The sequence below is a fragment of the Gadus morhua genome, chromosome 3, assembly GCF_902167405.1.
Source record: "Gadus morhua chromosome 3, gadMor3.0, whole genome shotgun sequence".
In the NCBI taxonomy this organism is placed as follows: domain Eukaryota; kingdom Metazoa; phylum Chordata; class Actinopteri; order Gadiformes; family Gadidae; genus Gadus; species Gadus morhua.
The window spans coordinates 30,597,767-30,613,386 of record NC_044050.1 but is presented as its reverse complement, the minus strand read 5'-3'; the positions used below and the strand labels follow the sequence as shown (position 1 = coordinate 30,613,386).

The window sequence follows — 15,620 nt, the reverse complement described above, 5'->3', positions numbered from 1 at the left end:
AAGACCATGCTGTTGTTGGTTCTAGTGAAGGTTTGAATCCCTTTAGATGGAGACCAGCTAAGGGACCAAAACGATGGTACTGGCATACAAGGCAGTCGATGGAACTGCCCCTGCCTACCTCCAAGCATTGGTAAAGCCACACACCCCAGCTCGATCCCTCCGCTCAACTACCTCAGCAGGACATCTGGTACCGCCATCGCTAAGAGCTAGCAAAGGCCGCTCAGCAAAGTCACAACTTTTCTCGGTTTTGGGACCTCAGTGGTGGAACGAGCTCACTTTCAGGACCGCAGTCGCTCACTATCTCCCGAAAAAGACTCAAGACTCACCTGTTCAGAGTCCACCTCGACTCTGCATAGCCACCCTCCCCCTCCTGGCCACCATTGTACATTGTATTGTGTTGTATTATAGTACTTAACTGTAGCAATGTTGTGTAGCAATATTTTATTGTATTGTGTTATAGTACTTAACTGTGTAGCAACTGCAGTAGCTGCTATCATTGCTGTAACACAGGGAATTGGTTAGCCTAGCGATTGTTGTACTTGCACTTGGTTCTATGAACATCCTTACTGTACCAACAGCGATATATTGTTGCACTTCTTATAACAAATGTACTTATTGTAAGTTGCTTTGGATAAAAGCGTCTGCTAAATGCCCTAAATGTAAATGACTATGCTGTTTGTTCCACTAAAGGTTTGAATCTCTTTAGAGGAAGACCATGCTTTTGTTGCTTCTACTGAAAGCTTTGAATCCCTTTAGAAGACCATGCTGTTGTTTCTACTAAAGGTTTAAATCCCTTTAGATGAAGACCATGCGTTGGTTGGTTCTACCAAAGGTTTGAATCCCTTTAGATGAAGACCATGCGTTTGTTGGTTCTACCAAAGGTTTGAATCCCATTAGATGAAGAACATGCTGTTGTTGGTTCTACTAAAAGGTAATGACATCGACAAACGAGCAGAGGATAATGAACACTTTAGCAGGAAATCCTCAACCTCATCCTCGTTAACTACTGCTAAAGTAAGGTTATGGGTTATTAAAGGAAAAGCCAACAATGACATTACAGGAACACAGAATGCAAATAAAACCGCAAAGGATGACAACCACTATATTTTAATTACAAAAAAATGCATAGTAGTAGGCTATATATAGAGGTGATCAAATATATTTAAACACACTGCTCAGACTTTGATCAAAGATTAAACAAGGAGCATTAGATTCTGAACGTTATCAAAGTGGACTCAGCCTGGAACGCACTGGGCCTCAGGAACATCTGGAGTCCATTGGGGTGTGTCTCCAGATGGGCCGAAGGGGGCGGTCCAGGGGTCTCCAGGTGGACCAAAGGGGGAGGTCCAGGGTTCTCCAGGTGGACCGAAGGGGGAGGTCCTGGGGTCACCAGGTGGACCGAAGGGGGAGGTCCAGGGGTCTCCAGGTGGACCGAAGGGGGAGGTCCAGGGGTCTCCAGGTGGACCGAAGGGGGAGGTCCAGGGGTCTCCAGGTCTAAATGGAGGTCCAGGGGTCTCCAGGTGGACCTGGAGGGGGAGGTCCTGGGGTCTCCAGGTGGACCGAAGGGGGAGGTCCTGGGGTCTCCAGGTGGACCGAAGGGGGAGGTCCAGGGTTCTCCAGGTCTAAATGGAGGTCCAGGGGTCTCCAGGTCTAAATGGAGGTCCAGGGGTCTCCAGGTGGACCTGGAGGGGATGGGGTCCTCAGATCTTGGAGTTTCCAGCGGGCAGCTTGGGGCCTTTAGTGGCGGGCATTTTGAGGACGCTCAGCCGTTTGTGGAGCTTGGTGCTGGCGTTCTGGGTCACGTCCTGCTCGATCTTATTCCTGATGGCCACCTCCAGGATCTGGAGATAGAGTTGCATGTTAAGGATCCCATGTTACATACAGGGAAACCATCGAGTCATCCCCGCTCCATTTTCTTACGTTTTTCAGCTTGTGTTGCGCCACGACCTTGGCCTTCTTAGGGGCAATGGTCCTCGCTTCAGGAATAAAGAAATAAAACGTTAAAACACTTAAAAGATGGGAGTAATAAAACAAGTTAAAACCTGCAGTAGGAGAACGTACTAATTAAAACGACTTATATAACTGCTCCATCAGTTAGCATGGACAGAGAATGATATGAATTGTTTTGTTTTGGTTATTGGCAATTCTTTCTGAATTCTGTGGTTTACGAGTTGTGCTAATTATCACCAGAAAGGGTGTCTACTTATGTTAATTAATAAAACGCCGACAATTTAATAAGATGTAGCAGTACAGTTTAAACGCTGCACACAACGTTTCACTGTTACGATGTACGTCCGACATCGCTGGATGGGCAGACTGACAGCTGCTGAGCATCGCGAGATTTCACCACGATGATGTTTAAATGTTCGTCTGTAGAACAGTTCTCTTTTGAAAACTGGGGTGAGTTTTGTTTAGGGTCTAGGACCTGTTCTCCAGGTCCAGGACCCATGACACGACCTGTTCTCCAGGTATAGGACCCGAGACACGACCTGTTCTCCAGTTCCAGGACCCGAGTATCTCCCGCTCCATACCAATAAACATAATTCCCCGTAGTGCAGCGTTGTTTCATTCCTCCGTTCTTACCTCCCTTCCTCATCCCCTTCGGCTTGCTGTTGGGCTTCTTTGCTCCCCCCGGCTGAGGTTTAAACTTCTGCTTCCCCTGCGCCATGCTTACGACTGGTCTACCCTGGTCCTGGGAGTGACCCTTAACCCGGGTCCCGGAGCGGGGCTGTGGGGCCCCCTGCTGGACGGAGGACCCTCACACCCCGGACCAGAGAGTGGGGACCCCTGCTGGACGGAGGGGCCCTCACACTCGGCACAGACTTCCAGCAAACTAACACAACGAATTATGACGTGGTTTGATTTGCTTCTTTTTTAACGGAATACAAAGACTGCACTATAAAGCAGTAAGGTTTATAGAAAGACGACCTTGTGTTCTGATGTCTAAACCAAGAGAATAATCAGAGAAACAGACTGGATGAAACCAACCAGGAGATGAGAGACCATGGTGCCCTTTGACCCCTGGGGGGGTCGGAGGTGAGAGGTGGAGAGTAAAGTGAAGGAGAGCCCAGCGGTGACTGGTGACAGCTTTATTACTAGGAACTAAACGCTTTGTGAATACACAAATGAGAATAAACAGATCATAAACAAGACGTGATTGACACTTTCACATCGACCAATGAGGGTCTGCGGACACAGAGTTGCTACATGTTCCCCCCCCCCAGCCCCCACAGGATAACACTGAATACAAAAAGAAAGAACACAATATGCAGGTGGCATTTACATGAGCCAGCAGTGACAGAACTGGAGGTCAAAGGTTAAAGGTCGAGGGGAAAGTTTGGTGCGGTAGAAGCAGTGGAAAGCCTTTGACATTAATTCATAATTGCCTGTCGATACAGGGCATTCTTCTTGTAAGTTTCTTTCAACAATCATCGCCCTTTAAAACAGGATGTCCCTGGTGTTAGCATGCTAGCTCCCAGAGCGATGGACTGCAGCAGCACCGTGATCTGCGTTACCCTGCTGGTGGCGTGGGCGCGCAAGGCAGTGGCAGCGGGCCCCTGAGTACGGGGCCGGTGGGCCCCTGGGAAGGGGGCCGGTGACATTCAGGGAGGGGATCAGAGACCTGGCTCCCTCCCCATGTTCTGTTTAGAGAGGAAGTCGTTCTTTGGACCCGCGTTCTGATCCCAGTTGGAGACGTAGAACCCAGACAGAGGTTCTCTTCTGAGAGATGAAAACACGGCCACTGGTTTAAAGCACCAGACCAGTGGGGAGGACAGGCTCCCACTACAATGAGCCTTTAAAGATGAAGAGCAAGCCTAGAGTCAAACCTGCGCCAAATGAAGCTCCAAAGAAATAACCCGCCAGGGTGAGCTCCATGACTGCCTTATTAAATAAAAGAGATGAATAGAAACAATGATAAAACATTGCAACTAATTTACAAAGATCAGACTAATTACAACAGTTGAACCGGTAGAAACAGAAATACACGAGCTGACAACATTTTAGTGAGGAGGAGCTCTAAGGAGCTGCTCCTCCTCACTACATGTCCTCATGTTCCCCACAGCCTCACTACATGTTCCTCATGTTCCCCACAGCCTCACTACATGTTCCTCATGTTCCCCACAGCCTCACTACATGTTCCTCATGTTCCTCACTACATGTTCCTCATGTTCCCCACAGCCTCACTACATGTTCCTCATGTTCCCCACAGCCTCACTACATGTTCCTCATGTTCCTCACTACATGTTCCTCATGTTCCCCACAGCCTCACTACATGTTCCTCATGTTCCCCACAGCCTCACTACATGTTCCTCATGTTCCCCACAGCCTCACTACATGTTCCTCATGTTCCCCACAGCCTCACTACATGTTCCTCATGTTCCCCACAGCCTCACTACATGTTCCTCATGTTCCTCACTACATGTTCCTCATGTTCCCCACAGCCTCACTACATGTTCCTCATGTTCCCCACAGCCTCACTACATGTTCCTCATGTTCCTCACAGCCTCACTACATGTTCCTCACAAAGTTAAAGTGGTGAGAATGTGTGTGCGTTTGTGTGTGTGCATGTTTTTTTTTTAAATTATAATCATCACATTACACAATTTATCTATTAAAAGGGAATATGGCCCGTAAATTAGCTCGGATTATAATTCAAAAAGTTTCTACATAGAGAAAAACAAAAATTCAATGTTAATATAACATTCTGCGGTTTGGGGTGAATTTAGATCCGACCAGATATGTGGTCGGACTGACTGCTACCTTTAAACACAGCGTCTTAGTTTGTGTGCACTATATTCAGACTAAGGAGCTTCTATATGTACAGGTCGGTGGCAGCAATTAGCCGGCGGGTCTGATCCCAATCTGGGCTGAACTCCTCCGTCCCGAGAGCAGGTGGGTGTGAGGAGGCTGACGCTGACAGATGGGTGATGGAGCCCTGGAGTCCACAGACCGACGGGACAAGAGACGACATCAACAGAGAGATGAGAACAAATCAGGCCGAAAAAAGGAACACAAATTTAATGAAGGACTTGTGTGTCTGCTGAAATCCCTGCAGCGTGTGTGTGTGTGGTGTGTGGTGTGTGATTGATGCGTGTAAGAAAACTTTGTGCATGGACATGACACAGTACGTTTTTTTGTTATTTTTTAGTTTTCTTCTAAACCAGTGTAATGAATTATATCTCAGCCCAACCATAGCGGTGTGTGAGTGTGAGTGTGTGTGAGTGTGTGTGTGTACGACGACAAAGTGTCTGTTAAAGTTGGGACGATTCATTTCAGTGGCAGTTGCAGTTGTCGGCCAGCAGGGGGCGGTGGTGGCTCTAGAGCGCGGTGAGGCGGCCGGTGAGCGCAGCCTGCAGCTCGGAGGGGAGGAACACGCCCAGCTCCGTGATGATGCCTCCGGTGATGAGCTGGTGGGGAGTGACGTCAAACGAGGGGTTCCACACATCGATACCTGTAGCCAATAGCAACACAGCACGCATGAGACAAGGTGCCTTTACCGTGGCACTCAAAGGGTACACACACGCACACACACTAACTTTGTATAAAGTATTATATGTATTTATTACTTTATAGTATATTCATCAGCTGTGACTAACAGTTCTAATCTTTCTAAGGTACAGTCCCAGTCCCAATCCCAGTCCCAGTACCAGTACCAGTCCCAGTGTAACCAGTCCCAGTCCCAGTGCGGTGGGTCCCCAGTCCCAGTGCGGTGGGTCCCCAGTCCCAGTCCCAGTCCCAGTCCCAGTGCGGTGGGTCCCCAGTCCCAGTCCCAGTCCCAGTCCCAGTCCCAGTGCGGTGGGTCCCCAGTCCCAGTGCGGTGGGTCCCCAGTCCCAGTCCCAGTCCCAGTCCCAGTGCGGTGGGTCCCCAGTCCCAGTCCCAGTCCCAGTGCGGTGGGTCCCCAGTCCCAGTCCCAGTCCCAGTCCCAGTACCCGTCCCAGTGCGGTGGGTCCCCAGTCCCAGTCCCAGTGTCCCCAGTCCCGGTCCCAGTGCGGTGGGTCCCCAGTCCCAGTCCCAGTGTCCCCAGTCCCAGTCCCAGTGCGGTGGGTCCCCAGTCCCAGTGTCCCCAGTCCCAGTCCCAGTGCGGTGGGTCCCCAGTCCCAGTCCCAGTGTCCCCAGTCCCAGTCCCAGTGCGGTGGGTCCCCAGTCCCAGTCCCAGTGTCCCCAGTACCAGTCCCAGTGTAACCAGTACCTGGTGCGGCGATGGCCACCCCGTTGATGCTGGTCATCTCCTCCGGGGGGCGCACCTCGATCACCACGTCGCGCCCGCTCTCCAGGCTCAGGTCACATGACGTGCTGGGCGCCGCCACGTAGAAGGGGATCCCATGATGCTTAGCGGTGATGGCCAGCTGGTACGTGCCCACCTTGTTGGCCGTGTCGCCGTTGGCAACCACCCGGTCGGCCCCCACCACCACGGCTGAGGGGCGGAGCCACAGAGGAGAGCGAGAGAGAGAGACAGAGAGCGAGCGAGAGCGAGAGCGACAGAGACAGAGACAGAGAGACAGAGAGAGAGAGACAGAGAGAGAGAGAGAGAGACAGAGAGACAGAGAGACAGAGACAGAGACAGAGACAGAGGATTATCTAGATGGACTCTACCTGGAAAGGATACGGCATGTTTGAATGTGAACACAAAGGAACACACAGACCGGCTGGGGGCGGGGCTGGGGTTAGGGGCGGGGCTGGGGTTAAGGGCGGGGCTGGGGTTAGGGGGCGGGGCTAGGTCCGGGGGCGGGGTCGGGAGGCTACCTGTGATGCCCCTCTCCCTCATGGTCAGGGCGGCCATGCTGTCGGTGATGAGCGTTGCGGGCAGCCCCTCGGCCACTGCCTCGTACGCCGTCAGACGGGCGCCCTGGTTGTACGGCCGCGTCTCCGTGCAGTACAGCCGCTTCAGACGGCCCAGGGCGTGGAGGCTGCGCACCACGCCTGAAGACACACACACACACACATGGAGAGGACTGCAGCACCTCCTCCTAACTCTGACTCGGACCCCTGTCTGTTGCTAGGCGCCCAGCCCCCCAGCCTTACCCAGAGCCGTGCCGTATCCCGCCGTGGCGAGGGAGCCCGTGTTGCAGTGCGTCAGGATGGTGACCGAGTCTCTCGGGACCCCCGACAGGATGTGCTGGGCGCCATAGTTACCGATCTTCTTGTTGTCGTTGACATCGCGCTCTAGCATCTCCTCGATCCAGGTGATCACACTGTGGGAGGGGCCACAGTCAGACCAGTGGGAGTGGCCACGTCAGACCAGTGGGAGGGGCCACCGTCAGACCAGTGGGAGGGGCCACCGTCAGACCAGTGGGAGGGGCCACCTTCAGACCAGTGGGACCCACCCCAGACCAGTGGGACCCACCCCAGACCAGTGGGACGCACCCCAGACCAGTGGGACGCACCCCAGACTGAGGATCACTACCGCTCTATTCTACATCCACTCCATAAACTAGAGGCGGCTCTGCGAGCCGCTCAGAGCCACTCATTGGACTGTGCTTTAACTGCCATCCCTTCCATCCCCTACTCATGTTTTTCTTTAAAGGTTTTGTCTCTCTGCCAAAGATCTGGACCACATCGATGTTGCAACATGAGAATAGTTCCCCATGTTGTTACAGCCATCCATGCATGTTGTGGCTTCTTTGGTTTCTAAAATGGTCTCTCTCTCTCTCTCTCTCTCTCTCTCTCTCTCTCTCTCTCTCTCTCTCTCTCTCTCTCTCTCTCTCTCTCTCTCTCTCTCTCTCTCTCTCTCTCTCTCTCTCTCTCTCTCTCTCTCTCTCTCTCTCTCTCTCTCTTCCCTCTCTTCCCTCTCTCTCCCCCCCCCCTCTGTCTCTCTCCCTCCCCCCCCCCCCCTCTGTCTCTCTCTCCTTCCTCTCTCCCTCCCTCTCTCTCTCTCCCCCCCCCCCTCTGTCTCTCTCCCTCCCCCTCTCTCTCTCCCCCCCCCCCTCTGTCTCTCTCCCTACCCCTACCCTCTCTCCCTCCATCTCTCTCTCCCCCCCCCCCTCTGTCTCCCTCCCTCCCCCTCTCCTCTCTCCCTCCCTCTCTCTCTCTCCCCCCCCTCTCCCTCCCTCTCTCTCTCTCCCCCCCCCTCTCTCTCCCCCCCCCCCTCTGTCTCTCTCTCCTCCCTCCCTCTCTCTCTCTCTCTCCCCCCCCTCTCTCTCTCTCTCCTTCCTCCCTGTCTCTCTCTCTCTCTCTCCCTCTCTCTCTCTTCCCTCTCTCTCCCCCCCTCTCTCTCACCTCTCTCTGAGCTGCTCAGAGTTCTTCTCCATGCTCTCGTTCTCTGCGTGCTCCATCAGCTCGCGGGCAGCCCTCCCCATGTTGACGGCGGTGGGCCGGGCCGAGGTCAGGTGACACAGAGACTCTCTGATGAAGGTCACGGGGTCGTCGCCGCCGGCGCCCGCCCGCAGCTCCACCGCCAGGCTGAGGCAGCCCACGATGGCGATGGCTGGGGCCCCCCGCACCTGGAAGGGATGAGCACATGAGGCCTGCTTTAGAGATGAACACATGAGGCCTGCTTTAGAGATGAGCACATGAGGCCTGCTTTAGAGATGAACACATGAGGCCTGCTTTAGAGATGAACACATGAGGCCTGCTTTAGAGGAGATGACCACATGAGGCCTGCTTTAGAGATGACCACATGAGGCCTGCTTTAGAGATGAACACATGAGGCCTGCTTTAGGGGAGATGACCACATGAGGCCTGCTTTAGGGGAGATGACCACATGAGGCCTGCTTTAGAGGAGATGAACACATGAGGCCTGCTTTAGAGGAGATGAACACATGAGGCCTGCTTTAGGGGAGATGAACACATGAGGCCTGCTTTAGAGGAGATGACCACATGAGGCCTGCTTTAGAGATGAACACATGAGGCCTGCTTTAGAGGAGATGAACACATGAGGCCTGCTTTAGGGGAGATGAACACATGAGGCCTGCTTTAGAGGAGATGACCACATGAGGCCTGCGTTAGAGATGAACACATGAGGCCTGCTTTAGAGATGACCACATGAGGCCTGCTTTAGAGGAGATGAACACATGAGGCCTGCTTTAGGGGAGATGAACACATGAGTCCTGCTTTAGAGGAGATGACCACATGAGGCCTGCTTTAGGGGAGATGACCACATGAGGCCTGCTTTAGAGGAGATGAACACATGAGGCCTACTTTAGGGGAGATGACCACATGAGGCCTGCTTTAGAGATGAACACATGAGGCCTGCTTTAGGGGAGATGACCACATGAGGCCTGCTTTAGGGGAGATGACCACATGAGGCCTGCTTTAGGGGAGATGACCACATGAGGCCTGCTTTAGAGATGAACACGAGGCCTGCTTTAGAGGAGATGAACACATGAGGCCTGCTTTAGAGGAGATGAACACATGAGGCCTGCTTTAGAGGAGATGACCGAATGAGGCCTGCTTTAGAGGAGATGACCACATGAGGCCTGCTTTAGAGGAGATGACCACATGAGGCCTGCTTTAGGGGAGATGACCACATGAGGCCTGCTTTAGAGATGAACACATGAGGCCTGCTTTAGAGGAGATGAACACATGAGGCCTGCTTTAGAGATGAACACATGAGGCCTGCTTTAGGGGAGATGACCACATGAGGACTGCTTTAGAGGAGATGAACACATGAGGCCTGCTTTAGAGGAGATGTCCACATGAGGCCTGCTTTAGAGGAGATGACCACATGAGGCCTGCTTTAGAGGAGATGACCACATGAGGCCTGCTTTAGGGGAGATGACCAAATGAGGCCTGCTTTAGAGGAGATGACACATGAGGCCTGCTTTAGAGGAGATGAACACATGAGGCCTACTTTAGGGGAGATGACCACATGAGGCCTGCTTTAGAGATGAACACATGAGGCCTGCTTTAGGGGAGATGACCACATGAGGCCTGCTTTAGGGGAGATGACCACATGAGGCCTGCTTTAGGGGAGATGACCACATGAGGCCTGCTTTAGAGATGAACACGAGGCCTGCTTTAGAGGAGATGAACACATGAGGCCTGCTTTAGAGGAGATGAACACATGAGGCCTGCTTTAGAGGAGATGACCGAATGAGGCCTGCTTTAGAGGAGATGACCACATGAGGCCTGCTTTAGAGGAGATGACCACATGAGGCCTGCTTTAGGGGAGATGACCACATGAGGCCTGCTTTAGAGATGAACACATGAGGCCTGCTTTAGAGGAGATGAACACATGAGGCCTGCTTTAGAGATGAACACATGAGGCCTGCTTTAGGGGAGATGACCACATGAGGACTGCTTTAGAGGAGATGAACACATGAGGCCTGCTTTAGAGGAGATGTCCACATGAGGCCTGCTTTAGAGGAGATGACCACATGAGGCCTGCTTTAGAGGAGATGACCACATGAGGCCTGCTTTAGGGGAGATGACCAAATGAGGCCTGCTTTAGAGGAGATGACACATGAGGCCTGCTTTAGAGGAGATGAACACATGAGGCCTGCTTTAGGGGAGATGACCACATGAGGCCTGCTTTAGAGGAGATGAACACATGAGGCCTGCTTTAGGGGAGATGACCACATGAGGCCTGCTTTAGAGATGACCACATGAGGCCTGCTTTAGGGGAGATGACCACATGAGGCCTGCTTTAGGGGAGATGAACACATGAGGCCTGCTTTAGAGATGAACACATGAGGCCTGCTTTAGGGGAGATGACCACATGAGGCCTGCTTTAGAGATGACCACATGAGGCCTGCTTTAGAGGAGATGACCACATGAGGCCTGCTTTAGAGATGAACACATGAGGCCTGCTTTAGAGGAGATGAACACATGAGGCCTGCTTTAGAGGAGATGACCACATGAGGCCTGCTTTAGAGATGAACACATGAGGCCTGCTTTAGAGGAGATGAACACATGAGGCCTGCTTTAGAGATGAACACATGAGGCCTGCTTTAGAGGAGATGACCACATGAGGCCTGCTTTAGGGGAGATGACCACATGAGGCCTGCTTTAGAGATGAACACATGAGGCCTGCTTTAGAGATGAGGAACACATGGATGGGTCTCTGAGAGGTATGAACTCCTAGTAGAGGTAGAGGCTCCATGAAGACGTCTCCAGAGCAGATCAGGGCTCCAGGCCTGACCTAGACATGCTGCTATAGCACTACACACACACACACACACACACACACACACACTACATATACTGTATATACTACACTATGTTTACACTGCACATACACACACACTACACTATGTTTACACATACACACACTACATATACTGTATATACTACACTATGTTTACACTGCACATACACACACACACACACACACACACACACACACTACATACACTGTATATACTACACTATGTTTACACTGCACACACACACACACACACACACACACACACACACACACACACACACACACACACTACACTATGTTTACACATACACACACTACATATACTGTATATACAACACTATGTTTACACTACACATACTATGTTTACACTGCACATACACACACACACACTGTATATACTACACTATGTTTACACTGCACATACACACACTACACTATGTTTACACATACACACACTACATACGCTGTATATACTACACTATGTTTACACTGCACATACACACACTACATATACTGTATATACTACACTATGTTTACACTACACGTACACACACTACACTATGTTTACACTGCACATACACACACTACATACACGGTATATACTACACTATGTTTACACTGCACATACACACACTACATACACTGTATATACTACACTATGTTTACACTGCACATACACACACTACATATACTGTATATACTACACTATGTTTACACATACACACACTACATATACTGTATATACTACACTATGTTTACACATACACACACTACATATACTGTATATACTACACTATGTTTACACTGCACATACACACACTACACTATGTTTACACTGCACATACACACACTACATATACTGTATATACTACACTATGTATACACATACACACACACTACATATATATACTACACTATGTATACACATACATACACTACATATACTACACTATGTTTACACTACATATACTGTATATACTACACTATGTTTACACTGCACGTACACACACACTACATATATTACAATATGTTTACACATACACACACTACATATATATATATATACACTACACTATGTTTACACATACACACTACATACAAATACTACACTATGTTTACACTGCACATACACACACTACATATATATACTACACTGTTTCCACATACACACTACATATAAATACTACACTATGTATACACATACTACATATATATATACTACACTATGTTTACACATACACACACTACATATAATGTATATACTACACTATGTTTACACTACACATACACACAATGCATATAATACTACAATATGTTTACACTACACATACACACACACACACGAACACACACACACACACACACACACACACACTACATATATATACTACACTATGTTTACACTACATATACACACACACTACATATAAATAATACACTATGTATACACTACATATAAATACTACACTATGTATACACTACATATACACACACACTACATATAAATACTACACTATGTATACACTACACACACACACACACACACACACACACACACACACACAACATATAAATACTGCACTATGTATACACTACATATACACACACACACTACAGATAAATACTACACTATGTATTCACTACATATACACACACTACATATAAATACTACACTATGTATGCACTACATATAAAAACTAACCTGTAGGTTAGTATTTGGAGACATACACACACTACATAAAAATACTACACTATGTATACACTACATATACACACACTACATATAAATACTAAACAATGTATACAATACATATAACGCTACACTACATAAACACACACTAGACTAGATTTATTCACTACAATACATATAACGCTACACTACATAAACACACACTAGACTACATTTATTCACTACATATATACACACTAATATACTACAATACACTACATACACATACATACACATATATATACATACACATATATACATACATACATACATACACATATATATATATATATATATATATATATATATATATACATATATATATATATACACATACACACACACACACACACACACACACACACACACACACACACACACACACACTACAAAATATATACACACTGCATACTATAATACAAAAGACTACATACGATACTACAAAACACTAAATATATACATAAAATATATAATACAATACAACTTGTCAGTAACGAACCACGGATCCGTTCCTCTTCAACAGTGATCAGTGATCATGGAGAATAAAGTGATGGGAACACCGAGAGATGAAGAGCAAAACGAGAACAAAAACCCTGGCGAGGCCATTAATAATTTATCGCTCATCTTCCATGGAACGGCTCTGGGATTGATGGGTATAATGGTTTTAATGGTTGAGTTGTTGATACCCGGGATGCAGAACCAATACATTACTGATAGTCTCCCCAATAACGAGCAGACCCGGAGAGAGACGGTGATGAAAGGGACAAAGATTAAGGATGAGGGGTTAGATGATAACCCCCTCATCACCCGGGATTAGAAACCCTCGGATCGGAGGGATCAGTGAACCCCCGGATCGGAGGGATCAGTGATACCCCGGTTCGGAAGGATCAGTGAACACCCAGTTCAGAGGGATCAGTGAATCCCCGGTTCGGAGGGACCGGTGATCCCCCGCTTCGGAGGGACCGGTGATCCCCCGGTTCGGAGGGATCATTGAACACCCGGTTCAGAGGGATCAGTGAACCCCCGGTTCGGAGGGTTCAGTGATCCTCTCCCGGTCAACAACAACCCGCCGCCGCCTCACCGGAGACCAGAAAGACGTGAGGAGCACAAAACACCGAGCGGACCGGAGACACAGACCGACAGACCAGTAATATACCGGAGGACACGGGACCTGGAGGACCTGGTGGATCCCGGTGGATCTCGCTGATCTCACCTTCATCGCCTTGATGGCCCGGTACGCGTCGTCCACGGAGCGGATCTCGGTGTAGACGGTCTGGTGCGGGAGGAGCAGCTGGTCCAGGATCTGCAGAGACCCGGACCGGTAGCGGATCGCCTCCAGCGTCATGACCGAGGAAAGACGGAGCTACACACACCGAGCACACTGCACACACACACTGCAACACGGACACACTTCAGACACACACTACTGCACACACACGCACACTGCAACACAACGAGCACACACTGCAACACACGCCGAGCACACACACTCCAGACGAGACGGCGGAGTGGAGGAGGGGGGGCGTCGAGATGATGCTAGGCTAGGCTAGCTAGCAGCGGTGAGGAGAGGAGAGGGGAGGAGATGAGGAGAGGAGATAGGGAGGATAGGAGGAGAGGACCGGAACCTGTTCAAGGCGGGCAGACAGGAACCACGTGTCCTCTCTACAGGAAGTCCGACGTGGTGACGCCTACCTGCTCCGCACGCGCCCTCTGCACTCAGACTACAGCAGCAGCACAGCCCCGCTGCCCCTCCCCCTACATTCTCAACCCTCTCCCTCCCCCCTAACCCCTCCACCCTCCCCCCTAATCCCTCCCCCCTCACCCCTCCACCCTAACCCTCCACCCTCACCCTCACCCCTAACCCCTCCACCCTCACCCTCCACCCTCACCCCTCCAACCTCCACCCATAACCCTAACACCTCCACCCTCACCCCTCCAACCTCCACCCATAACCCTAACACCTCCACCCTCACCCCTCCAACCTCCACCCATAACCCTAACACCTCCACCCTCACCCCTCCATCCATTCATTCATCTTTTTTCTTTTCAAACTGAACGCGGTTTTCGTACAGGACACAAAAGATATCAAACAACCTATAGGGGCCAGGGGTCATGAACCAGGGGATCAGGGGTCATGAACCTGAGGGGTCAGGGGTCAGGAACCTGTAGGGGTCAGGGGTCATGAACCTGTAGGGGTCAGGGGTCATGAGCCTGTAGGGGTCATGAGCCTGTAGGGGTCATGAACCTGTAGGGGTCATGAACCTGTAGGGGTCAGGGGTCATGAACCTGTAGGGGTCATGAGCCTGTAAGGGTCAGGGGTCATGAACCTGAGGGATCAGGGGTCATAGGCCTGTATGGTTCTAGAGGACGGCCCCTCAAACACAGATCTCCATCCAAGACTCAGTGTCCAACCCTGAGGGGTCCGCAGAGACACTAACTATCTCTCTCACACACACACTCTGTAGAAGACATAATTAGGTTTACTGCATTATTAATCAAATTATAGTTGTTTTTAAGTTTATGAGTTGACTTAAGGTATTATACAGATGAATCAATGCACTTAATACTATCTTTTAGTGTTTACCGTAATCACCTAGCCACTCCCTCTCAACGGGCTTCTGTGTAGAGCTTAATTGGCCCATGAGACTTCAGCAGGTAAGATGGCGGAGAAGGAACAGTTCTCCGACCGCATACGCAAACCCAGACGGATAGTCCAATACTTTCATATTTGTACCTGTAATCCTTTCTTTTGAACTTCTGGAAAGTCAACCGGACTGTTGGAATAAATGCTCAACCAGAATTCT

The 15,620-nt window shown here is 49.9% G+C and overlaps 2 protein-coding genes across 2 annotated transcripts; both read right to left on the bottom strand.

The window, feature by feature from the left end:
* Positions 1–1,091: 1,091 nt before the first annotated feature.
* c3h19orf53 (chromosome 3 C19orf53 homolog) lies at positions 1,092–2,761 on the bottom strand. The gene is made up of 3 exons (XM_030351264.1): positions 2,584–2,761; positions 1,921–1,976; positions 1,092–1,841 (listed from the first exon to the last, which is right to left on the bottom strand). Exons 1-3 carry the CDS (start codon positions 2,666–2,668, stop codon positions 1,701–1,703), a joined length of 282 nt encoding a protein of 93 aa, XP_030207124.1. The 5' UTR covers positions 2,669–2,761; the 3' UTR covers positions 1,092–1,700.
* Positions 2,762–3,074: 313 nt separating this feature from the next.
* Positions 3,075–14,545, bottom strand: mri1 (methylthioribose-1-phosphate isomerase 1). The gene is made up of 6 exons (XM_030351101.1): positions 14,030–14,545; positions 8,219–8,442; positions 7,025–7,194; positions 6,746–6,922; positions 6,192–6,416; positions 3,075–5,452 (listed from the first exon to the last, which is right to left on the bottom strand). The coding sequence occupies exons 1-6, from the start codon at positions 14,159–14,161 to the stop codon at positions 5,319–5,321; spliced, it is 1,062 nt and encodes a 353-aa protein (XP_030206961.1). The 5' UTR covers positions 14,162–14,545; the 3' UTR covers positions 3,075–5,318.
* Positions 14,546–15,620: the final 1,075 nt, after the last annotated feature.